At 37.9% G+C, this 26773-nt stretch overlaps 1 protein-coding gene across 1 annotated transcript in view; it reads right to left on the bottom strand.

The window, feature by feature from the left end:
- LOC134528006 (rhodopsin, GQ-coupled-like) overlaps positions 1 to 9135 on the bottom strand; it is a gene marked incomplete at its 3' end in the record, with an annotated part of 166760 nt that extends 157625 nt beyond the window's left edge. Inside the window, exon 1 of the mRNA XM_063361164.1 lies at positions 8991 to 9135. Within this exon, the coding sequence (XP_063217234.1) occupies positions 8991 to 9135 (145 nt within the window). The remainder of the gene's footprint in view (positions 1 to 8990) is intronic.
- Between the last annotated feature and the right edge of the window lie 17638 nt (positions 9136 to 26773).

The raw sequence follows: 26773 nt of genomic DNA, 5'->3' as shown, positions 1-26773 counted from the left end.
AACAGTTTGTTTAGCGCAATATTCAAATGGTATGTTAACTCACGTTATTGGATAGAATTGTTTAAAATTATGTGACAGTGAAACAGGAGGTAGAGTTTAAAAAACGTATACTCTACCATTATGAAGGAAGGATATATATATATATAATTAAACTTGGCCATTTTTATGACTTAAAAGATATAGGCATGAATCTGAGTTAAGGGAGCCTAAAAGTATTTCTCATATTTAGTGTATGCGACAGAAGTGTTAGTCCAAAGAAATTCATTTATATGAAAACCAGTGTTTGATTCTGTAAATGGCCTCAGCAATTTTGATATCTTCTGGGTGAGCTCAACTGTTGATCAATTTAAATTATATAACTATTTTCGGTTTCTTGAACTTAGATTGATAAATCAGAAAGCTTTGATCAGAAATTTAGTCTGTAATAATTTAAAAGATAAATCCAGAGGTAATGTACTGGGAATAAAACTATAATCGAATGAGCATTAAATTTTATAATTGTCTTTGTTTGAACCCTGAGAATTGAGAACTGATATCAAGCGCCAAACTTGAATTAAATTAATTCATAAACAATGCTTACTATTCTTTGAACTTTTAAATCAAGAGCACTAGCTAATTTTCTAGTTAGAGAATCATTATTTTCTAGATTTTATTAATGTTTAAAGTATTATTTTCTAACAAGAATATATAATTTTATTTATAATAGGCTACATATAAGTCTTTTTAAGATAACAGTGTACTAAAATACATTGTGTATGTTTGGTTGTTCTTAGATTTATATGTTTTATGTTAAAAAAATATAAGATAGTAAAAGTCATAGAGTTGTGTCTGATATTTCATTGTTTATTACTGCGTGTTATAAATTTAATAATACAAATTACAACCATAGGTAATGAATATGACACGACACCACACTATTTAAATACTATATTTCTCACCCTTATAATATACCTGTGTTACATAATGGTGTGAAATGATACACAGATAGATACTGAGAGTAAATACGTACAATAACACAGCAATAACACGTCCATAACTTATCTTAATTATTGCATTTATCAACTATATGATAATGTAATTATTTAAATTATTGAAACAAATTGTTTTGTAAAGCTTTATGATAAAAGAAAATATTATTATAACTAATTACTTGTTTCAATTTTGTTGGATAAATATTCTACAGTACAAATTAAATGGATAGAGGACACTCTAAAACGGAAAGGGTGCCACAGTGGTTAGACATTGAACTCGCCTATCTGACGACCCCTGTTCAAATGGTTAGACAATGAACTTGAAACAATAACGAACCCTCTTAGTATGTCTAGACATTGAACTCGAAACTCGCACGACCCCACTTCGAATGGTTGGACAGTGAACTCGCAACACGGACAACCCTGCTTCGAATGGTTGGACATTAAACTCCCATCTCTGACGACCCCACTTTGAATGGTAATACTGAACTCGCAACTTGGACGACCCGGCTTTTAATACAGCTCGGCCGTCATAATTTCGATTGTCCATTGTTTTCCTCAATACCCCAGAATAATATTAGGATGGTTCCCCACAACGGTCGTTGTCCAATTATGTGTACAATATCCTTGGTCTATGCCACCGATTTACTGTTTTCTATGATATCTCTATCAACAAGAGCAAATAATTAATAAAATGCAAATTTAATATTTTAATAATATATTTTTTATTTTTATGAAAAGAACACTTACCTTTCTAAAGGTAGTTTAATGTGAAAAGTTATGCATGTTTCGTATTCATTAGTACTACCCAAAACAATAATGGAAAATATTATGAACATAAAAATTGCTTCATTAAGAGTTTATTTTATCTAAGTGTAAAGTTTGTAAATGCAAAATAAAACACCACATAAGTCTTAACAATTGCACGATTTCGATCATATTTATGTACGTTATGTTTTAAAAAATTATAAAAAGAGTAGTATTCTTAAATATTAATTTTTTTAATGACTAGCATATTTAATCCAATAAGACTGTAGGCGGCAATGCAAATTTTTTAATAATATATTTTTTTTCAGTAAAAAAAGCATGTTTCGTGTTGGGATTAATGTTAGCGGTAGTGGCAGCAACGTCAGTTCGGAAGCGGGGAAGCTGGCTCGAACCACACACAGCCCTCTAGTAATGTTAATGGACGAGACGCAGCTCCAGACTGGCCTCGGGTAAGCCTGCAGCAACCCCCCCCCCCCCCCACCCCCTCCACTGCTTGCTTAACGTTCTCTAAGTCCGACGACGCATCAGACTGTCGATGGCGGGGAACCCATGCGCGAGGCGGCAGCGAAAGCCAGCTCAACGCGAATGTAGTCGTTAATATTTCCTTTTTGAAGTCTTGCGGATCTAAAAGGGAAAAATTAAGCCAAATTTCTTATTCTATCTCTCAAATATTTTATGGGTAACATTAATAAACATGTAATGGATTTTACTTAATTTTGGATAGTAAATAGTTTACAAAATGATAATTATAATAATGTAAAATTTCCGTTTAATGGAAAATATTTTATAGAAAATTTTTTTTAAGGTAGGTACCATAGAAGAAACTTTTTTTTACATTCCTCTTCTTCAAAGTATTCGTTATGCCATTTTACTTCTGCAATACTATTAAAGACTAGAAAAATTCCCGCTTTCATATTAGGATAGGATGAAATGGATTTTTTTTTTTTAATATTTTGACCGCTGTTACGTTTGCTAATCTAATAGGTATCTTTTTTATTTCGAATTTTAGCCAACATTTGTTACATACATTGATTTGTTTAAATATGGTGTTGAATATGTGTAAGATATATGTTTATTTATTTGCGCAGTTATGGATAAATAAAGTAATAACAGAAAGTTACCGATTATTTCTATTAGGTTATGGGCCCAGACACGGACGAAAAACTAGATTCCGGTATGCAAGTTGTTAAGGTAATCGTGATTAATATTTTACGTTTATAGTTACCATATTGTAGTGGTCATTCATGCACAAATAATACACACTACAAAAAAGAATACAACAATTTTTATGGTAATTTAGTAATGGTAAAAGTATCTGGAGAATTTTGATCTTTTAAAATTAAAAAAAAAAAATCTTAGTGTCTAATGGATATTTAGATGTTGTGTAAAATGATACCAAGCCTAAAAATGAAAACTCTGACACTTTACAAAATACGCCAAGAATTGGCTACCAAAACACAAAAGCAAAATAAAATATTGTAACTAGAATTTATAAAATATAATTGAAGTACACACTGACGTGCACAAATGCTCATCAACTGTGGGATGAACTGCTGTCGATTTTTGAACTGAGATCAGAAGTAAGTTTGTATTTACATAAGCAATAATTTCTCAGTTATTCCTATACTGGAAAAAATATATTGCGAATCACATCTCATAATTTCCATTTGAGGCAATTTGGAGAAAATTATTCTGATAAAATTATTATTTTCAAAGATGCCGCAAATATTTAGACATTTCCGAACTTCAGCTCCTGCAGACAAAGATCATCTTAATGAAAACCTCAGTTGGCCTCTGATGAAAAAAAAAACTATGCCAGAAATGAAAAAAGCTATGTGTCTATATCAAGAAATATCTCTAAGTTGTATCTAAGCAATTTAAAGCTGATGTGGCTGAGAAAAAAACACTTTGCTTCTATTATAAAAAACCAGGACAATATAAAATACTCCTGGTTCAGAAAAAACACTCTAAATCTCATTCAGAAGCTTTTATTTGCATGACATTAAATAACAGCTGCGTTACAGATTCAGAGTGTTGGTACATGGATAGTGGTACATGGATAGTTTTGTACAGATCATATGACGTGTGATCGTCAGTGGTTTTTAACATTTCATTCAACAAAGGTATGTAAACATTATAAATTGAAAATTACTTGAGGCGTGTGGATTTGGTGTTATAAATATAACTTCATTTTATGGTTTTTAATGGAGAGAAACCGTTATGAAAGAGGTCTTGTGTGGTCTTTATCTGAAATTGAATCTGTTATTTGTCATTTTATAAATGAGAATATGTTTCACTGTTTTTGTTAAATAAAACAAATATACTATTGAAAATAATGGGGTGGTTTATACTGTAGCTGAGCATGTTGAAAATCAATTTGTTGTAAAAATGAAAGTGCCAATGAAAACAGTATTCTCAATAAAATTAGATAGTACATTGGAGCCATGGCACAAGAAACTCCCACATTAAAATTATTTTCACTTTCTAATAGTATTCAACGAGTATAAAATTAAATTTTCAGTAAACAGTGATTTATTTTGTCGTGACTGTATTAGTCGTAAAAATCACAGATTACCATTTAGCAAAAGTTCATGCAAAACCACCAAAAATTGTGAAATAATTCACATTGTCCTCAATGGCAGCCTTAGTGGTGAAAAGTACTTTCTAATTTTTAAAGACGATTACTCACAATTTCACTGTGTACTTCCCAAAACACAAATCGGAAACTGCTGATAAGATCAAACAGGATTTGGTTGGTGCAGAAAATTATATAGGTCACAGTATTAAGATAATTAGGGATGAAATAGGAACTAAAAAAAATGAATGTAGATAAATTTTACTTCGAGGCAGAGCGAAGAACTAGACACAAAAATCAGTACCATATGCAGCATAACAAAATGACACGATTGAAAGAGAAATAAGGACAATTTGTCTATCGGCCAGAACATTATTACCGTCTTCCATATTAATTAAGTATTTTTGCGCAAGAGCAGTAAATACAGCCTCGTATGTCATCAATAGAACGTGCACAACTTTAGAGATAGAGAGCGAGAGCGAGCGAGAGAGAGAGGTAAAACACCTTACGAGCTTTAGTTGAAGAAGAAATGTATTTGTATGTACTGCATGTGCATATTCCAAAACATGAACGCAAGGAGTGAAAAGATATTTTTGTAGGATATGAAGAGAAAGATCATCAAGTGTTTCAGAATTTATATACCAGAAAATAAGAAAGCAATAAAAGCCAGAGATGTTTAATTCAACCACTAAATGCCAGAATTCAACATCAGGATACAGTGAAATGTGTATATACTACAAGTGATGGTGAGAACAATTAAATGAAGCATGGAGTTTTATGTGAGTAAAAAAAATACAATCAAGGTTTTAATGTTCAGTCTGAAGATTCACCTGATAAGTTTCTTGAAGTCGATTTAACTGTGTATCAATCGAAAAATGATGTGCAACAGTGCATTCTTAAAGAAATGAAACCCTAAGGAAAAGAGATCAGTTAATTAGACCAAGTAAAGTTCAAGACTGTGAAATGGGGTTGCTTTCAGCAGGTGTTTTAGGTGACCTAACTTATGTGGAAGCCATTAGTAGAGAGGATGGTCAACACTGGAAGGATGCCATAAAAAAGGAACTACGTGCTCCAGAAGAAAATAATACTTGCAGTGAAGTTGAAATACCAAAAAGGACAAAGATTTTTCAAACTAAATGGGTAGGTATTCAAAGTCAAGCATGGAATGGAAAATGAACCAGTGGAGTGTAAGATACGACTTGTGGCAAGAGGATTTCAAAAAACAGAAGATCTTGATCGCTCTGAAATGTATGTCCCTTGAAATAAACTTTCTATCCTGAGAGTATTTCTGGCTTTTCCAGTAAAATATACAACATGAAAATTTATCAAATTGATTTCAAGAAAGCATTTCTGTATGAAGAAATTGATTAATATGTGTACATTATGAGACTATGTTATTGTACCAGAAGGTTTGTAAACAGAATCTAAAGTTCTTAAACCAGACAAATCTTCATATGAGCTTAAAATATATCCAATAAATTCGAACAAATCATACAATACTTTCATGGTTTAACTTGGGTTAGAACAATCCAAGTCTGATTATTGTTTGTACTAGCAACTTGATAGTGAGGAAAAATGTAACATCTATTGTAGGTAGAAGATTCTTTACTGATTGGTATCGATTGAAAGGCAATGAACAACGCACGAGAGAAAAATTAATTGGACTTCAGAATGAATGATTTTGCTAGTGTGACAAAATTCTTGCGCTTTGGAATCGAACATGTTGACTTTATATTACTCTGAATCCGACAGATTACTTGGAGGATATTTTGGAGCGTATTAGAATGTCAGATTGTAAACTAGTATAGACTCCCCAAGAAATCGGTTGAAATTTAGTGGAAGAGTCGAATGATGTATAACTGCAAAGAAGATGCGGGGCACTTATAGGATGTTTAATGTACGCTCCACTTGGCACTCGTCCAGATATATGTGCCGCTGTAATTATTCTGATCCATTATGATAACATTTTTGTAAACGACCTATGAAGCTCTCAACCGAGTTCTGCGGTACTTCAGAGGAAATGCAAACATGTAGCTGATATTAGTTTCTCAAGATGACCGTCCAGATCTTCATAGATGTGTAGATGCTTATTGGGCTGGCAGCGTTAGTGATCTCAAGTCTACATCCGGCTTTGTGTTTCAAGTATTTGATTGTGTAGTATCATGGTTATTAACGAAGCAGCAGTCCATTGCTCTGTCTCATGCAGAGGCTACAGTGCTACTGTCAGTGAATCTTTATGGTTATACGTATTGTTGAATCAATTAGGTGTGGTCATAGTAAAGCTATTATAATAATCTAAGCTAATCAATTGGCAATATCCGTCCAGAAAGATCCGGAATATCACAAGTGCCTTAAGCATAGTTGACTTAAAATATAATTTCGTGCGTGATATGTTTATTTCAGTCACTATAAATTTGAAATAAATTAACTCCTAAAATCAGTTTGCAAATGGTTTTTAACAAAACTCCTGTAAAGACAAATTATGAGACATTTTATTAACCAACTAAACTTAAAGTAAATTAGAATTAGAATTTAAATTATGTGGAATTCTTTTAGGTATATATATTTTGATTTAGAGAGTGTTCAGTATGTCAACCAAATATTCCTTCTTCAGTTTTGAGTTACAGCCAGCAGTTGTTACATATTATGTTTTGGTTAAATATGGTGTTGAAAATTGATTAATATTGAATGATATATGTTTATTTACATGTTTAGATCAATTTAGTGATAAAAGAAAATGAATTTTTATTTAACAAACAGCTTATTCAGTTGATACACAGATTGCATAAATGAGTCTGAGCCAAGGAGAAAATTTCAGTAAAACAATTATCAAAAACAAGCAGCGAATGTCCAAGTAAACAGAAAATATGTGGCACTGGGTGTAACAACGGTTGTATATCATGTGGAGGAAAAGAAGTGTAGAAATTATGCTAAAATTTATAATATAATTTTTTTCACCAATTTTATTTAACTTGGCAGCCTAAAAATTTATGTTTTACAAAATAAATAAAACTAAATCTAATAGATAAAAAAATAATATTTGAAGTGTTACTACAAGGCGAATTTTCAAATTTTATAAACGAGCAAGGACTATCCTGTTATCTTCCCCTCATGTTTCACCCATGGGCTGTAAAGTATACACTTTGAGATCATTGATGGGAGAAATTTTCCGGACCTCTAAAACTAAGGATTAATTATTCTGTGTGTTCTGCCGTTCAACTTGCGATTAGCTGACTGCGACTCCAGCATGGTCAGCCAAGGCCAAATAGTGTTCGAACACAGTGTGTTGCTAGTAGTAGAGTGAATAAAAATGGTTAGAGTGTTCGGTTATAATTTTGCGTAGTAACGAAAGTTAATATCAGCATATAGCTAACATGCTTAAAAACACATTGCCCGTTTGCTTGACCTCTCAGATTCAAGGATACACAATGAAAAAAACAAACGGATAATTTTTCTTTAAATAACAGCAAATTATAATATTGCTCAAATACTGACGTGAGTAAAACTGATTAAAAATAAGTTTACTTGTATTTGTGTTGTTATGTTTAATATAGTCGAATATATGTTTTAAACTTACATGACGTAAGAAGTTGTTTACACAATAAACAAATACATTGACCTTAACAAATTTAATTTTAGATACTAAGTTGTTGCCAAAATTATTTTAGTAAACCTACAAGAACTTTTTTCTTAGCTTTTGTAAACTACCTTTCTGTTTATTAAACGATTCTTGCAAAATTGAATAATGGGTTAAAAGAATTTTTTTGACATAACGTCATGCTAGTTCACACTGTATGTTATAGAGAAACCCCAAGAATGGACAAGAAAGATAAATACACAAACATACAGAAAAAGGAGTTAAATTTATTTTATGTTAACAATTTAATTCATAGACAGCACAGAAAATTACGTTGAAGATATAAGTAAGAAATAATATCACAGCAGATACGATAAATGGGCTGTCGGTAAAAGTTCCTTATCACGTATCAAAGTTTATCATTCGATCCCGATTGCATAATCCTGTATACAATGATACTGTAGAACATGATGTTTTTATTTATTAAGTACGTCGAAAGATCCTGGACATAACAAACACTTGTATTATAACAATGAATTATGTTCGTTAGTCGAATACGAAGGAAAAAATTCACAAGATCTGACAGAAATTGTTTTTATTGTGATTTTCAAGTTTGTGTTTGACCATGATCTTTTGGCAGGCTGAATTAGAAAAGCAAGCATTATGTATCACAGGACCAATGCACACACGATCATGCCATAAGGAACAAGGGTAAACGTGTATAGTGATACGGAAAATATTACCACCAGACGAATCCAATGATGATACAAAAATAGATAATTTGGACAATAAATGACGCTAAGGAAAACCCAACGGTATTACTAAACATATATTTTAGACCAAAGAATAACGATGTCACGGAAGAAAATATATTATGGATATCTCAACGATGACGGGACACAAAAAATTATATATTCTGGAAAACACAACGACGACAGCACAGACTAACAGATATTCTGGAAAACACAACCGCGACGGCACAGACACAAATATATCCTGGACAATACAAGGACGATGGCGCAGACGAACACGGTAGTCTCTGACTGATTCGAAAGCAGGTTTCATGGTGGGGTTAATGTGCAAAAGGGGGAGAGCTCACCGGTCTTGCCGAACAACCAGCGGCCTTTGAAGGACGAGGCGGCCGCCATGGCGTGCAGCGCGGACGTTGTGAGGTCCGCCACCGCCAGGTTCACGATGAAGCAGCTGAACGGGCCGCGAAGCCTTCGGAACCTGCAAAAAACCATACGTGGCTTAAACGAGATCTTCCCCACCACTACTTCCATTCCCACATAACACTTACCCACATTTCCCATTCCCATACCTTTCCCTCCCATTCCCACACAACTACTCCCATTTCCATACGTCTCCCCTCATTCCCAAACCACGCCTCCCACTCCCACAAAACTCCTCCCATTCCCATACCCACTCCTCCCACTCCCACAAAACTTCTAACCATTCACACATCACTCCTCCCATTCCCACACAAACTCCTCCTCTTCCCACACCACTCCTCTCACTTCCACAAATTTCCTCTCAAACCCACACAACCTCCATTTCCACTCAACTCCTCCCATTTCCACACCTCTTCTCCGATTCCACGAAACCCTTTATATTCCCCCACAACTCCCTCCACTCCCACACAACTCTTAAACATTCCCACACCATTCCTGCCATTCACCGCACCGATCTGAACGTAGAATACGCTTGTACAGTTCATAAGACCTTTAGGGCACGAATTATTATGTCTTTGTACTATTATATGATTGCGATTAACCTGGGTACAGCTTTTTGCAATCTAAGCCTTTTTAATTTAAAGATACAGTTATTAGTCACTTACAGTTATTAGGAATATGTCCATATATTTAACTTGATATGTAAAAGTACCTTATAATATTTCATTTATAAGCTAAATCAAAAAATTTAATTGTATATTTATTTGTTTTGGACGTTCATAAATTTTAAAAAAGATAGCTTAATTTTTACATGTACGTATGTAAAAAAAATCATTTCCGTAGTATTTTTGTTATATGGAAATCCAGGGGGAAAAGGGTTTTTAGCTTAAGACCAGTTTTAAGACCACTCAGAAGTTGAGTTTATACTAAGTTCTTTTTTATTGCATCTCTTATAGCACATGGCATTTTTTATCTGATTATTTTGTCATCAGTCCGAGAGTGATATTTGAAAGCTATGTCTATATATACATATATAATTAAATGAAATTATATAGGTCACAGAGTAGTCATAATATTGGCCAGCTTGAAAACGCCCGTACATTTCCTTACATATTTAAACCCGGACTCGCTCTCTCGTATCTCATTTCTCGAAAGCATACCTCTCAACGTCCTTCTTGAATTTACTACTTCCGGGTTTATCACGCGATATTCGCTCGGAAGCAATATCTGGAAAACCAATAAAAGAGTGAAGAACTCGGATGGTTCGAAGTGGTCAAATATTCGTTATTCTCGTTTGCACCTCGCAAATAGTCATGGGTTTCAGACATAAATAATTTAAGAATTTATTTAAAGAAATAGGACTAGCTAAGTTAAAGTAGCAGCTCAAAATTTATTATTTTTAACTTTACCTTTCCACTCGCTTCGATGCGACATTAAACAACGTAACTTTCTGATTGGAAAGTGCCGACTTGACAAAGCTCCAGATACAAGAAACCTAATACAACCAAAAAAATAAATCAAGTTATTTCCTACATCACGCACACTGTTATTGCTCTGTCGTATTGAACACTAGTGGTTTTCCTCTAGCTACTGCAGCATATGATTGGAATTGAATTTTCACAGAAGAGGTGATTTAGGAGAATAATAAATCGGAGCAAGTCCCCGACATCAAGCTCAGGGTTTTCGAAGCGAAACTTCTTTGCTGTGGGGACGACAATTTTCGGGCGTTACGAAAATTTCGATCGCATGAGGAGAATAGACACGTGGTGGGGGATCAGTAAAGGAGGAGACGGTAGGGGAGAGGTAGAAATCTTGCAGCATACTTGCACACTTGCATAGTTGCACACCTGCATACTTGCACTCTTGGACTCTTGCATAATTTACGCTTGCACACTTGAATAATTTCACAATTGCATACTTGCGCAATAGCATAATTTAATATTTTTGATCTGCAACCTCAACCAAAGAGAATTATGTTTCCTGTACCTAATAATATAATAAGCAAGAAGATTCACTTCTGTCACACGTGGACTCAACGCACAATTTAATAATTTACTTTTTATTTGAGCTTTACGTTTCTTAGAAAGCAAGGTCCTTGAAGACGGTAAATACTAGCCGACACATTTCAGAGGTTTTGAGGTGCGAGTCAACCATTTTCCTAACCTCCCATTTTCCTGGAGTGTAATACTAAAATCAGGTTGGCCGGACAGGTTTTGCAACATATGTTATCAGTAATAACACAACTTCATACGTAAATTTTTTTCAATATATATTTTTCCCCCAAGGAAAAAAGTATATCTATAAAAATTCACTCTAAGTGTTGTGCTAATAACGCAAAACAACATCTGGAAGGGTAAATATTATTTTTTTTAAATTTTTGTACACGTACACAGTATTATGGTTAGTTGTGCTCAGGTAATAATTTATGGGTAATTTCACGCACCAAACACCATTAAGATTGCATGGATTCGTATTCGATAAAAAATAATACCGTGTTAATAAAACCCTGCTGATTGAAAACATCGATTCTTCGATAGTTGGACTAGTCGGATTCCCGAAGTACTTCGCAGACGAAGGTGTGGGATATAAATGGCCGCCTCGGGCAACCCCAATTTCTAGCCATCGATTTTCTTCGTCACGGAAACGCCCTCCGCACGTCCAAGGTACCGTGATCATGACGTCATAGAACAAATGGTTCCTTGTCTACCTTGTGCTAGTTATAGTTAACTCTGCCAGGCTTTGCAGTTACAATCCATTTCTTTACTGAAAACGTATACATTCTAAGATTATTTTTTATTTATTTTCATTCATTTATAATGAGTCTAAATTCGACCGACAAATTCCTGCTGCACGTTCATCAAGTAAAAATAAGTTTAAAATATTTATACTAATTACGGTCTAAAGAGCTTCCCAAGGCTTTTAAAAAATGTTTAAATTTGCAGTTATATCAGGCGTTTATTGAAAAAAAAAAAAAATTATTTCTGGAACCCCAAGCATCTTAATAATGACTAATTGTCTTGAAGTTCCAATAAGGCAACAAATCTCACGTTCATCTTTCAGGAAGTCTGTTATATAATATCCCATAAAACAATAAAATATTGCAAAGTGAAATAATAAGTGGATGTGACCCTTACGTTTATGAGCTTTGTACAAGTGGGTGTGCTTATTTCTATTGTTTGTTGTAGATTAAAATTTTTGATCTTAATTTTGGAAGTGTATAGGTTTTAGATTCAAATGAATTGGTATGAGATTTACTTTCAATTTTTGTTAAATAATATATAATTGTCTTGAACTTTCTTTTCAAAAATGAATAAGTGTGGTACCAGTAAAATGTAGTTTAATAGGTATGCGTGAATTATTTTTCATTACTTGCTAGTAAATAGTTGGTTTTGTATTTGGTAAGTTGTTTATCATGTTCTTGTTAATAGTAATTTTTTAAGTTAGCTTAGTTGTGCATGTCTGTTTTGTTATGACTTTACATTAAATTTTATAAAATATATTTGGTTATTTGGTGGACAAGCTGGCACGCCTTAACTACGCCACGTTTAAATAAGTTGCTAAATAAAATAAAAGTAGGCAGCTCCACTTTACGTCCATACCAAGGTGTAGGATGCATCTAATGTAAAAAAAAAAATTGCTTGGTTGTTTAATGCAAGAACGATGCAGATTCATACAGCCATACCCAAGATAGAGATTTTTTAATTGCATCTCCTTGCGTTTGGTGTATTAAGGGTGCAGCTCTGGATCTACCTCTATTTTACACCAATAATTCACAATCCTTTTGTGGAGTAACAAGGATACAGCTCCGGATTTGCTTCTATTTTACACCAATAATTCACAATTATTTTTGTGTTGTAACAAGGTGACAGCTCCAGAGCTGCCTCTACCTCTAGTTTACACCAATGGCGTACCATCATTTTATGACTCCAGAGCTATCCCATTGTCGCACAACATTAGATATTAATATGAGTGATATGATTTACTGTGTAAAATTTCTTCATTTGTACACCTATAAAACTCTTAGTATGGTTTCATTAATTATTTCAACAATAGAATAGGCAATATATGATAATAATAAAATGCGAAATATTTTTGCCATTAATAATGAATTATGAATTATGAATAGTGGCGATGGTAAATTTAGAAATATAATTTTATATTTTATAGCTGTATTTTGTAGGCCAATTCAATATTAAAATTTGAGATATTAAAATGTTATTTTGGGAGGCCGTATTTTTATTTAAATAGGTTACTTCTATGTTCCTTAGTTTTTGGTATACAAAATAGAAGACACTTTTGTTTATTATCTATATATATAAAAATTTAGCTTCCGTATGTATTTGGCCGCAAAACTCGGAAAGTATACGATGGTTTGGATTGAAATTTTTACAGAACATTGCATCTTAACAGAAGAGTGTTTATATGAAATAAAAGTTTGGGAAAATCCACCGGAAAAGTCGGAAAAAAAAGTTTCTATAACTAAAAATCATGGTCACCCAACTTAGTTGTGACCACGCTCGACGATGCTGTACCATATTGTCGAAGTTCAAGCACATCAGGCTACTTTTTTTTTTTTTTTTTTTTTTTTTAATTATTTCAAGTTTAATGATAACGTTTTTATTACATGATGTGATAATTAAATTAAAAAATATATCACTGTGCGATTATTCGCACGGGGACACATACATTTGTATAAATAAATATAAGATCGAAAAAAAAGAGTTTAATTTTACAAAATACATACACTCAGAAATTTAATCAGTATAGACAGTTGGCAGCGTGGATTTTTAAGTCGACTGGTTGAAGAATGAGTGCATAGGAGACGGACGCGACTGATCGAGAGCTCACCTTTACTTCACAATTAAAAAAAAAAAAAAAAAAACAATTTAAAATTTTATTTTACACTTATTGTAGGGAATCTACTAACTAACAAAAGTTTATTTCTTCAAATTCCGGTACCGGGAATCGAACCCGAGCCTCCTGGGTGAGAGCCAGGTATCCTAGCCACTTTTTTTTTTTTTTTTTTTTTTACAATTAGCTTCATGCAGGTGGCATGGTACATATACATAGGAAAAGTATAGGGCAGAGGCTCAAGTGCGCATGCCCACCCTTTCACATTTCACATTTTACATTTTACATTTTACATTCACTCAGACATTACCATTACATTACTTGGTTCGGTACACAGATCAAAAGAAAAACAGGTAAGGACCAAACCGAGGTTGCAGCGTTTTGTAATTGATCATACTCCACCGGGCACGGCGAAGTTGGTCGACAAAGTCACGTACAGAATACGGCGTTGGGGTGTGTAAGGAAAAGTCAAGCAGGTTCATGATGAGCCACACTATTGCTCTACGTTTGACGGTCGGAAACACTGTGAAATCAAAAAAGCAAATTTTCTGTACGATTATGTCATGGATCGGGACATTGAGTTGTCTTGCTACACGTCTCCTGCACCAGAACCACAGAGGTTTAGAGTAGACACAACTAGAGACTCGGTGAAGCGCTGTATCACATTGGCCACATAGGTCACAAATGTCGTCATTGTCGAGGGAGATTTGTCGTCTTCTAATCTTCGTAGGGGTGAGATCATTGACAAAGGCAAAAGCTGACGCTCGGAGAGATGTTGATAATTAGTCGTCCGCTATGTTCTTCCATATACGCGTCCAGTTGAAGTACGGCCATTTTGACTGTATTTTGGGAGTAATTTTGACCGTTTGGCAATATTTGTCGTATAATAGCAGGGTAGTTATACACTCCCCGTCGGGCAATTCATTTATCGGCGATCGCAAGTCATGAAGTGCTACTATATAGGTGCGCGGAAGAAGCCTCTCATTCGTCCACACGGCGTGATGTAATGCCGCGAAGACTACATCGTCGGTCATTAATCGTTGGACAATAGTTTTCCCAAACAGGGCTTTGGCCTTCAGATGGTGGTCAATTAGCCCCAATCCACCAATATGAGGTTTCTGTGTAATCTGCTCACGACCTGTTCGGAATAGAAATCCATGCCATACGAACCAACCGACATATTGTCGTATTTGTGCCTCTGTACCACGAGACATGGGAATCAGCTGTGCGACGTACCACAATTTGGATAACATGTACATGTTAACTATGTGCACTCTCTGAATAATGTTTATATTTCGTAGACGTGCAGCTACAAGTGTTCCTCGTACGTTGTTCACCACAGAGTCCCAATTAACCTTGTCCATTTGTCTTGTATTTTGCATGAAGGTGATTCCTAGTGTGCGTAAAGTTTCGGTTCTGGTGTATGGCCTCACCTGCTGCAGCAGATGGGGCGCCATCTTGAGGTCTACTATTTTTGTTTTTACGGCATTTACTTGGGCGGTAGAGGCTTGGCTGAAACTGGTCAAGGCGGCTGATGTCCTGAGTACATCATCTTCACTCCGAATTATGCAGGTAACATCGTCAGCATAGGCACTGCATGTGATCCGGTGGCTGGCAATGCTAATTCCTGTTAAAGTCTCATGGAGTGTCCGGAGCAATGGTTCTATATACAGTACAAACAGTGCCATGGACAAGGGGCACCCTTGACGCACGGAAGAGCGGATATTAATTTCTTCGCCCAGTTTCCCATTAATAGAAATCTGCGTCGTAGAGCATTTACGCAGAGTGTGAAGCATGCGGACCGTAATTTGTGGAAATCCGACATGAGTAAGGAGTCTGTCGAGAAAACCCCAGTGTATCCTGTCGAAGGCTTTATCAAAGTCAACGTTGAGTAATGCCACTGGACCGGGCAAGGATTTGGCAAGGAGCTGTACATCATGTAGTACCGCAATCCCCTGTATAATAGATTTATTTGGAACTGCGCAACATTGCTCGGGTCCAACGAGTTCGGGCAGTACACATTTCAATTTTTGTGCAATTGTACGGGCGATGATTTTATAGTCCGTGCACAGTAGAGTTATAGGCCTGTAATCCACCAGGTTTATCGGTTTATTTTTCTTTGGAATTAAAACCAGGATACCGTTTGTTTGAGACTTGCAAAGGGCACCACGTTGAAGCACTGTACGTGCCATTTTACAAAAATCGGTTTTTATTATTGTCCAGTATGTTTGATAGAATTCATACGGTATTCCATCCTTTCCTGGAGATTTTCTTTTCGGAGCATCATGAACAACTTGCGCAATTTCTTCGTCTGTAATCTCACTCTCCAGAAGATCCCGCGCATTGTCGCTCAGGCGGGCTGTTACTCGTTGTATGAAGGAAGTTCCGGCGTCAAAATCGACCTGGTGTTCCGAGTATAAGTCGGTATAATGAATACGGAAGGCGGTCGCAATGGCCGTTGTGTCTCGGAGAGTACTGCCATCAGCTGTCGTCAACGCGTCAATCTGTCGTTTAGTCTTACATTTTTGTTCGTTTGCCAAGGAATATAAGCTGAGCCTCTCATTTTGTAATGCGCTATTTGTGTGAAGGAAGTGCAGCCGTTCTTCCATATATTTCCTATGAATGGTCATAATTTTTTCTTTGAGCCGACACTCTTTTGCCTTGATGTTCGTCACTGTCATAGCTGCCGCGCCGAGATCTCGCAGAGCCCGCTCATATAGGTACAAGAGTGAGGCTTGCTCCCGTCGGACACGTGCTCCGTGGTATTGAAAGAGGCGTCGAATGCCCGGTTTTACACAATGTTCCCACCATTCCGCGACATCAGCGTATCGGTGTTTCTGCCTAGTCCACAAAATCCACCGTTGCTGGAATTCCACATCCACCTCATCTTGTCCCAATAATCGTGTCTGCAGGCGCCAGTAGTTTCGCCCGCGAATAGGGTTGAGTGTGGGGTAAGAGAGAGTGCAAAGTACAAGGGAGTGATCTGTGAAGGCCGCCGGTATGACGTCATAACTGACCACTGAATTGCGGTTGCTTTTGGAAAAGTAAAACCGGTCCAACCGCGTACTAGACGCATGGCCATGGAACGTAAAGTGGGGTCGAGGAACTAGCAGAATATCAACTGCATCCTCAACTTGTATGGCTGAGACTAAATCTTGTAACGCTGTGTTAGTCGTATATGCTCCTCCATGGTGGTCAATAAGGTTCAGCACACAGTTGAAATCACCACCAAATATAACTTTGTTGCGATCACCTTCCAAGAATGGTAATATTTCTTGTCTGTAAAAGTTCGTCCTGGCTTGCCTGTTTTGTGAACCCGAAGGGGCGTACTCATTCACACATAGAGCTAGTTCCAACAAGTCATTTCCAGGTGGTAGAGAAGGCATGACAAGAGTTCCCGCAATGATTCGTCCCGAGGGATGTGCTAGGATATTTATTAGCTGATATCCATTCCGTGTAATGATACCCGTACCTCTTCCGTGGGTGCCAACATTTGTATACACATTGCAGTTATCGAAGTGCGGGATCTGATTTATTGGTAATTCTTGTAAAAAAATTACGTCGATGGCGTGAGCGTAAGCTAGTGTATATAACACACGGTATTTGCATGCCATCTCCATGGCACAGACATTTACAGTTGCAACTGTCAAAATGCTGGCCATGACCCCTCCTTGGTGATGAACGTTTATGGAGTTATCACCGAAGGCAAGCCATGTGAGTCCTCACACTTTCCTATGGCTTGTTTGGCTACGGCAAGAGAGTGAGCTCGTTGTGATTGAGGGCTGTCAGGGACAATTTTATTCCGTCTGGGACTTCGACTGTTTTGACGAAATTTCTTCCCTGTACGTCCTTCCTCGCGCACATCCTCAGTACTCCCTTTTTTACGTGGATGTTGTTTATCGCCACGTTTCCCTGTCATTTCGTCATCTGCCTGTTCTCTGTCCCTAATGTGTGCGTCTGTGGTTCCTGCACTAACATCCCCGCCCTCAGTAGTGAGTAACTCCCCCATGTCAATTTCCAGCAATGGTGAAGTGTTTGCCAATATACCCTTTATTGAAACCATGTCCCGAGCACTCCCAGTCGGGTGTTCCCCCGTTGGGGTTTGAACCGGAGGTCTACGGAAGGTAGCGCTGCTTTCCCGCGCCGCTGCGGTGTCACGTGTGTCACTCTTGTCCGGAGCCGCGCCGCGCACTCCGCCGACGAGCGCCTGCGCCCACGAGCGCCCGGCCGCGGCCGCGGCAGGGGCAGGCATGTCGCGGCGCGGTGCAATGGGGCAGGCGGCCCGCGCATGTCCCGGCGTGTGGCATATACTGCATGTCTGAGGCTGGCCGTCGTACAGGGCCACGCCTGTGTGACCCTCGACCGTCAGTACTGATGGTATGTCCTTATCTAACTCAATCTTGACCACACGTACACCGGTTTTAACTTTGTATTTGCAGTGTCCCCCCCAAAGTTCGTCAATTAAGGACAATACTTTACCGTACGGAGTCAGCGCCTTAACTATATTATCATTAGTGACTTCAACAGGAAGGTTTATCACACGTACAGTTTTTAGGTTGTCTAGGGCAATTTCAATGTCAGCCAAAATAGACTCACCCGATGCTGTTAGAATCTGCGATGAACCGCCAGTCAGTCTCATGATCCGTTCGCAGTGGAGCATGGATGTTAACTTGATAAATATGCAGTGTTGACGCCCGTCCATTTGGACAGCCACCAGCTCGTCTTCTTTTATTCGGAGTGTCTCGTCCATCCAGTTGTGAAGATCCATGGCGAATGGCTTCGTTTGACACTTCACACTAAGCGTGTTGACGCGTTTGGTAGGTGTATGCACATCCATATTAATAGGATAATATGGCTGTGGTAGCAATGTAGATTAATGTAAGCAGGCCAAGCCCAGCTGAACACTTCTGAAATCGCGCGGCACGAACTGTACTCACGTAAGTCGAATGCACTCGCATGTAAACACGTCCGCGCGCCTCGGAATCCCAAGGCAGACTGGCTACTCGACCATTGTGCCTTGACGACTATAGTTTACACAAATATGTATATATATATATATATTTCAAGAAAGAATAAAAAACTTTATTTAATTTGAAAGTATATTCTTTCGACTCTATTGATAAAAATACGTTTAAATTAAAAAATATTCAAATTTTTGGAGCACAGTAAAAAAAATGCATTTAACCACGAATATGCGAGTTAAACTTCAGAACGATCCAACAGCAGTCATATTTTCAAGACAATTAATTGAAGTTGGTAACGGCACTGTACCTACAAATCCAGAAACAGGAAAAATCAGCTTATCATCTGATTTATGCAACATCGTAGATTCAAAAGAGGAATTAGTAGACAAGGTATTCCAAAACATCGAAACAAAATTAAAAAATCATGCATGGTTGAGCGAAAGAGCCATTCTAGCGGCTAAAAATGTTGACGTACACGATATGAACAATAGTATTATAAACAGAATCGAAGGTGAAACAATGACATACAAATCTATTGATTCAGTAGTGCACCAAAATGAAGCAGTGAACTTTCCAACGGAATTTCTCAATTCACTCGATGTTCCAGGATTACCACCACATATTTTGAATTTGAAAATTGGTGTGCCAATTATATTGCTTCGAAATATCTGTCAGCCTAAATTATGTAATGGTACACGATTAGTAGTTAAAAATTTAATGGATAATCTTATTGAAGCAACAATTTTGATTGGACTTCATAAAGGTGAAGACGTATTACTTCCACGAATGCCACTTATTCCGACAGATATGGCGTTCGAGTTCAAACGACTTCAATTTCCAATACGCCTTGCGTTCTCTATGACCATCAATAAAGCACAAGGACAATCTTTGCAAGTGTGCGGTTTGAATTTAGAAAATGAATGCTTCTCTCATGGACAGTTATATGTCGGGTGCTCCAGAGTCGGTAAACCATCTGATCTATATGTTTATGCAAAAAATGGGAAAACAAGGAATGTAGTCCTTCCATTAGCTTTACAATAAAAATATTTAAGCTAAACACATTTTTATTTCTTCTATTACATTCCACAGCCATGCACAGTAAAATATTAAATTAAACAATGAATTAATATTAAACTGTGCCACAGCAAAGCGTGGCCGGGTTTAGCTAGTTTTTTATACAAATATAAAGGTACTATAAGGACTGGATCACGTACATAAACATCCTATCCTTTGCCTGGGCATGTCTCGTCCGCTTAGTGAAGCTCTCGGCGGCCTGCGAACTAACGGCGTTAGTAGTAGGTGTCCCCTTCATTACCATTGTGTTAAATGTGAGTTTCGTATAAAATATATTACTGCTTATTCCTTCTCCCTTTTGACATTTTATCCCACATTACTAATTTTTCATTCTCTTAGGTGCTTGGTAAATGCCTAATTTGTACCAATGCTTTAAAAATTTTTCGCATTTGTTAGGTAAAACTAAAGTGATGAAAGAGATTGCCTCGCTTTTGTATTGCACCTGGCTATAATGAAGGTTACGTCTTAAAACCGTAAATTTTTTTTTTCATTTTTATACCACCTTAAAGACCCGATTAAAAATTGGCAACCTGCAATACCAAGAATATTTAGAGTTGAAATCTTATAAGTAAAGGATAGGGTCCAAGTCAGGGCTCACCGATTTGTCTTCAACTGTGTGAGTACAAGCAGGTAGCTGCCCCTTTAAACATACTAAAGTAACTCCCTCGCCTGAGTGGGCCCTAGGAAACGAGAAAAAACTCTTTAAAGTAGAGTTTGATAAATTTTTTTTTCAAAAATAATCAAGTCAGGGTGTGGCTCAGTGGTAGGTTCCGTGCGGGTCGCCGCCGAGTGCACATCGTGTTCCGAGCGCGGCGCGGGTCACTCACGTGACAAACGGGGTACGTCTCTGAAGTGAGACGCAGGCTTTGATTGTGTCAAAAATAGTGTAAGGTAACCATGACAAACGTTCGGGTCAAAACGTTGCGTATAGTCTTTGCTAAAAGGCCACCTACCCTTGAAATACACGAGTGGCTAGATACAGTTTTGAATGTATAGGAAAACCAAGTAGAGGCGTTACAGCTCGACGGTCAACAACACTGTACATTCTTGAAATTCGTTTCGTCTGGACCATGTGAAGCCATTTGGCGTCGCACCAACGGAATGTCATCATTCATCACTGCCGATCAATAACGGATCAGCGTCACCATTTAACACGCCATTGACAACTTAAAAATGGTAAGAATCATTAACCTGCCAATAGAAATAGAAACTCACAAAATTCGTACAGAACTTTCGTACAGAACTAGTAGGATACGGCCGTGTAATAACTTTGCAAGACGAAGTTTGGAGCACGAAATACAAGTATAAAGTAAAAACGGGAGTTCGTCTTGCAAAAATGGAAATTAAAAAATATATTCCGTCCTAGTAACTATTGACGGGTATCGGGGTGTAGTTAAATACCCGGGACAACCGCGTACGTGTAGCTACTGCCAGTCCACTGCGCACGAGCGCATTGCTTGCCCGAGCCTCCAGGAGAGAGAAGCGCGTGCCACGCGCCGGTGGGGCGCTCCGAACTCGGCTGAAGACAGCTCACGTAATCGGGCCAACGTAACTGTCATGTCTTCTGGAGAAGAGGATTTTCCTCCATTACACTCGCGTGACCGGGAACCACCGGTGCAGACGCCGGATGCGGAAACAGTTGAGGAGCAAGCTGTCATCCTAAAATCGCATTTGACCGATGCGCGTCAGGCGAAGGCGAGAGAAACAACTGACCAACACCCCACGCGAAACGAAAAATTAGAACACACTCAGGATGGTACAAAAATTGAACACGTATTGCAACCTGGTTTGTGGGCGGATGACATGGAGGCAGGTGAAAATGTAAACACGGACACACACAAAGTGACAAAAATAGCGCGCGAGATAAAAGACCGCACGAACGAGACAGACGTACCGGAAATAAAAGCCCAGCAAGGAAATCAATGGCACTGTCCAGATCAGAACAACCCGAGCAAACTGACCGACGAGAATCCTTAGAACTTGCCAAATAAGTTATTGAAAAAATACGTAGTTCACAAAGACAAGATCGTTCGGAAAACTGTCCTGCGAACAGACTTGACTAACAAGCATGGCGGACATAAGCAAAACAATACAACTCTTTCCACAGGTCTGCCGGACTAGGTAATGTTTACCTCGGTTGTGAGATTTTTTTGTGTGTGTTTGCGGATTTAATGTATTTTTCTTTCATTAATAATTACAGTCCTCACGATAGTGACGTTAAAAATTTTTGCGGTTTCAGTCCCTGCACGAATATCGGCTCTAGAAACATTTATTACATTCCAGGCAGTCGATATTGCATTTTTACAAGAAGTTGTGACACACGATTTTGGTGGCTTTCAAACGTTCAATGTGTGTCCCAATGTTTGCGATCGGGGACGGGGAACAGCAATAATAACTCGCGTTAGACTGGAAATTCAAGGACTCCGTTGCCATCCATCAGGCCGGGTGATGGCAGGACATATCAATGATGTACTGCTTCTGAACATTTATGCGCCCTCCGGAACTCAGGCGATACGGGAAAGAACAACCTTTTTCGAAGTAGATTTGGTACCTTTAATTAACTCTGCTTGCAACCAGATAGTTTTTAGTAGCGATTTCAACTGCATCACTCAAGCAGATGACCACCAAAGAGGCTTTTATCCAACAAACGCAGCTCTCTCAACATTGATAACTCACATGGAAATGAGCGCTATAACTGCCGGCAAGATAAACAGACAATTTACGTTTTTTCGACTCATACCCGATCACGGATGGACCGATTTTACATCAAAACACGGCATTTAAATAAAGTGCATCGATACGAGGTACAACCGGTAGCAATCAGTGACCATTGTGCGGTGATTTTCACGTATGAAAAATTTGCCGAGGTTACACGGTATGGGCGAGGCACGTGGCGTCTCAACACGGAACTGCTACAAGATACAGAAGTGCCAGCTGACTTCACAGAACAATGGAAACGATGGCAAGGACGGAAACAGCAGTTTCTTCGGTTGCCATTTGGTGGGAGAAGTGTGTAAAACCGAACGTCACGAGGCTTTTCAAACGGCATTCATATCGATTGGCAGAGGAACGACAGGGGACTTACAACTTTTACGAAACCATTCTACACGAATTACTGCAAAACGCAAACAGAGGGTAAAATTTAATGAACAATATACGAGCCACAAAACAAAAACTACTAGGTTTATACTGTGAAAGAATGCAAATACGTCACTTGCTATAAGAAAATAGGAGCTTTTTTGACGATGAAAAGATCAGCTTATTTTCCATGATTAAAGATCAACAGCAAGTACGTCGTAAAGTCATTACCAGAATCCTGAACGACGATGGTATAACAATGAACGACCTACTCGAGATAGTGGGTGTACTAAGACAATACTTTTTACAGCTGTACAAGAAACAAGAGACAGAACCAGATTTGATTCCGGAAGTGCTGTGGGAGTGTGAAAATAATGTCAGTGATGAGGTTAAGGAAGTAATGGAGGCGACATGTTTGGACGCGGAAATAAATAAAATAATACAGAACTTGCCAACGAAAAGGTCGCCAGACATTGATGGGATACCCTATGAGTTCTACAAGGTCCTCTGGGAGATTATTGGCCCCGACTTCTGTGAGGATGTACGTGACATTCGAGGGGAGCTCTGCAAGTCCCATAAAGAAGGCATCATTGTTCTAATTCCGAAAAAGCAACATGCAGTGAAGCCAACAGACTATAGGCCAATAACGCTTTTTTTGTACGGACTATAAAATAATAGCCCTGATATGCGCACCACGTTTAAATTTAGGACTGAGTGATGTAATTGGTCCTGGCCAGACGTGTACGGTTCCAGGAAGGTCCATTATACATTGCGTGATGTGCAACTACTTTCATCCTTAGACCAGAATACAACTGCAATGTTAAGCATCGACATGGAGAAGGCTTTCCACCGGGTTGACCACATTTATCTATTTCAAATAATGACCCACTTCGGCTTCCCAGACGCTAAAGCAACTTGGGAAAAAATGGTATGCACCGGAATTTCCTCTCGTCTGATTGTAAATTAATTTCTTACGCACCCTATACTGACTGAGAGTTCTGTAACACAAGTTTGTCCATTGTCAATGGTTTTATTTACAGTTGCCATCGAACCTATATGTCGAATGTTAGAAACAAAATTGCAAAGCTTTCCTGTAAACAACATGTCGTTTAAACTTAATGTACATGACGACGATATCGCATGCATCATTAGATCAGAATATGAAATCAAAGCAGTTGCAAATTGTCTATAACTTTGTTGTCGTGTATCAAATTTGAGGTTAAATGCTACAAAAACGGCGGTGTTGCGGCTGGGTGGCACAGAAGAAAATTTTGAAGATGTACGCTCTTTTCGGTCCATGGATAAGATAAAAGTACGAGGTGTGTATTTTCAGGCATATAAAGCTCGTGCTGTGCAACGTAACTGGGACATATTTTTACTTGCAAAGATGTGCTATGTGTCACATATTTTACCTCTACCAAGATAATATAATGCTCGTGTTCTATCGAACATCGATCATCTTCTGTGGAAATCGGATATCTTTAAATTAGCCCAACCACAACTCTACCTACCTACAAACCAAGGGGGGCTGGGACTTGTTTATCATGGCGCAAAATGCGAAGAAATTTATCATGCAACAGTATCGCCACTGTATTACGGCAGACGGACATGTACGCGTATCTCCAAAAAACAGTCTGGGCGTAAACAGGGCGACTACCGCTCATATATCGAAGAGCCCAAGAGGCGCTCGCTACTGTTGTGCAAGCCATGCCTGACTCAACTGCTTCAGTCAAAAATCTGTATCTCATAACCGTACAATCCCGAGAGATGGTGCCAGCTATAGTAAGTCGCACACCAAGTATCCACTGGATACGGACTTGAAGAATTATTGCGGACATCAATATTTCTACAGATTTACGATCGGCAGCGCACAGTTTCTACAATAATTTCACAGCCACTGCAATTCGAAAGTACAGGATTCATCTAACAGACGACCCTACATGCGCGCTATGTGGTAGTATTGATACAGCCTTGCACAGAATAAGTGACTGCACGTATGCGGTGCCGATATGGCACTGGTGTCACACTAGAGTGCGACGACTAATCAACGATGGTCTAGGTGACGTCAGCGACGAGCGTCTACTGCACTGCGAATTCATCGTGTTTCCGTCAACGAAGAGAAGAGCGGCGGCGTGGTTCATCCTGCAAGCTGTTTGTTTCCTGAAGGACGTCACAGCGCCGGTGACTCTGCGAGACTTCGTGCAAGTCCTGCGACAGAAGCGGTGGAACATGGCCCGCCGGGGCACGCTCCGAGCATGGTTTGGAAGATTATTATTTTCGTTTTGAAACGACACAGTTATATCTGGCTTGGCTACATAATGAACTGAAAAACAAAAGTGGCTTGATATTTAATGTTTTTACTAAGGAACTTAGATGAATTCCGATTTATTTTTTTAGACTTTGTATACATTTTTGGTCTGAAAGTATTTAACTTTTTGAAGTATTTGTTTTTAACTTGTTTAAACAATCATTGTTATTTTTTTTGAACACAGGAAAAGCATGTTGTATGTGGTCAAACATGTAATTGGCTGAATTTTTATGTTTGTTTTTGTATGCATTATATGTAACTAAATATAATAAATAAATAAATTAGAAAAAAAGTGGTCAAGCGCATGGCCTAGGCATCTACCGGCTCGGGTTTGATAACCACTGGTATTTTTTTTACACTGCAGTGGTCTGGTCCGCTGCCTTCAAACTTCGCGCTTCGCCACGGGCGTCGGCGCATCTTCCCCTCCCTTTTTCCCCTCCTAGTGTTGTGTATTGCTTCTCCTCGCCTCCCCTCCTGGGGTTGGCGCATGCGCGCTGTGCCGCGCCGATTTAATATAAGCAGCTGTCAGGGTTTTATTCGGTTTAATCCGTCCTTTTGCAGTCCCTGTTCACAGATACATTTACTTAGTCCATGCCATGCTATGGCCCCTCTATCCTTGTAGAAAGATAAGCTTTCATTTATAATTTTTTAATTCTCACAATATTAATCCATTGAAAAAATAAATTAAATATATTTAAACAGTTAAATGTATATATTTAAAATTAGTACGTTAAATTTAGTAAAGTTTACTGTAATTTAGTTAATTATTATATTTTAACAGGAATTGTTTTAAATGATTCATTTTTGAATTGTGTTAACTGTAGAGCGTTGTTTGTGATTTTAACTTTTGTCCTTCAGTAGCAACGTTTAGCAACGTTTTTTCTCTCGTTATATTCCCATTTATTCCTTTTTCTTTATTCTAATTCGTGCGTTCAGAGAACATAGCTCGGGCATCTGTTTTAAATCCTCTATAGTCGACCATTACTATACCTTTTTCCTTACAGTTTGTAACAGTATCTACAGTTATGAACAGCGTCTCGCTATGTGTCTGCAGTGATTTGTCATAAAAACATAATTTTTTTTTTGGAAAATGGGGGGGGGGGGGGGGGGGGGAATAGTGTTTATTCTAATAATAAATTAAAACAACGTAGATAAGTACTTGCCAGAATTTTCATTAATGATTCTTTTATTCTAAACAACACCAAATCAGCAAATTTAAATCTTTAAACATATTCAAATTATGCAATTAATAGTTTAATATCGAAGATATAAAAATTGAAATGTAGAATAAACGGTACCAGTGTGTATTGAATCAAAGCCGGCAGGCTACCTGACCATGTATTTGACCAATGCGACATGCCACTGACTTAACAGTAAACGAAAAAAAGTAAGGTGATCCCCAACTCGGACCATCCCTTATATGATTAAAAAGAAT

Source organism: Bacillus rossius, chromosome 1 (genome assembly GCF_032445375.1).
Source record: "Bacillus rossius redtenbacheri isolate Brsri chromosome 1, Brsri_v3, whole genome shotgun sequence".
Lineage (NCBI taxonomy): Eukaryota > Metazoa > Arthropoda > Insecta > Phasmatodea > Bacillidae > Bacillus > Bacillus rossius.
Note: the sequence above shows the minus strand (reverse complement) of the source record. Positions and strands in the feature narration are given on the sequence as shown.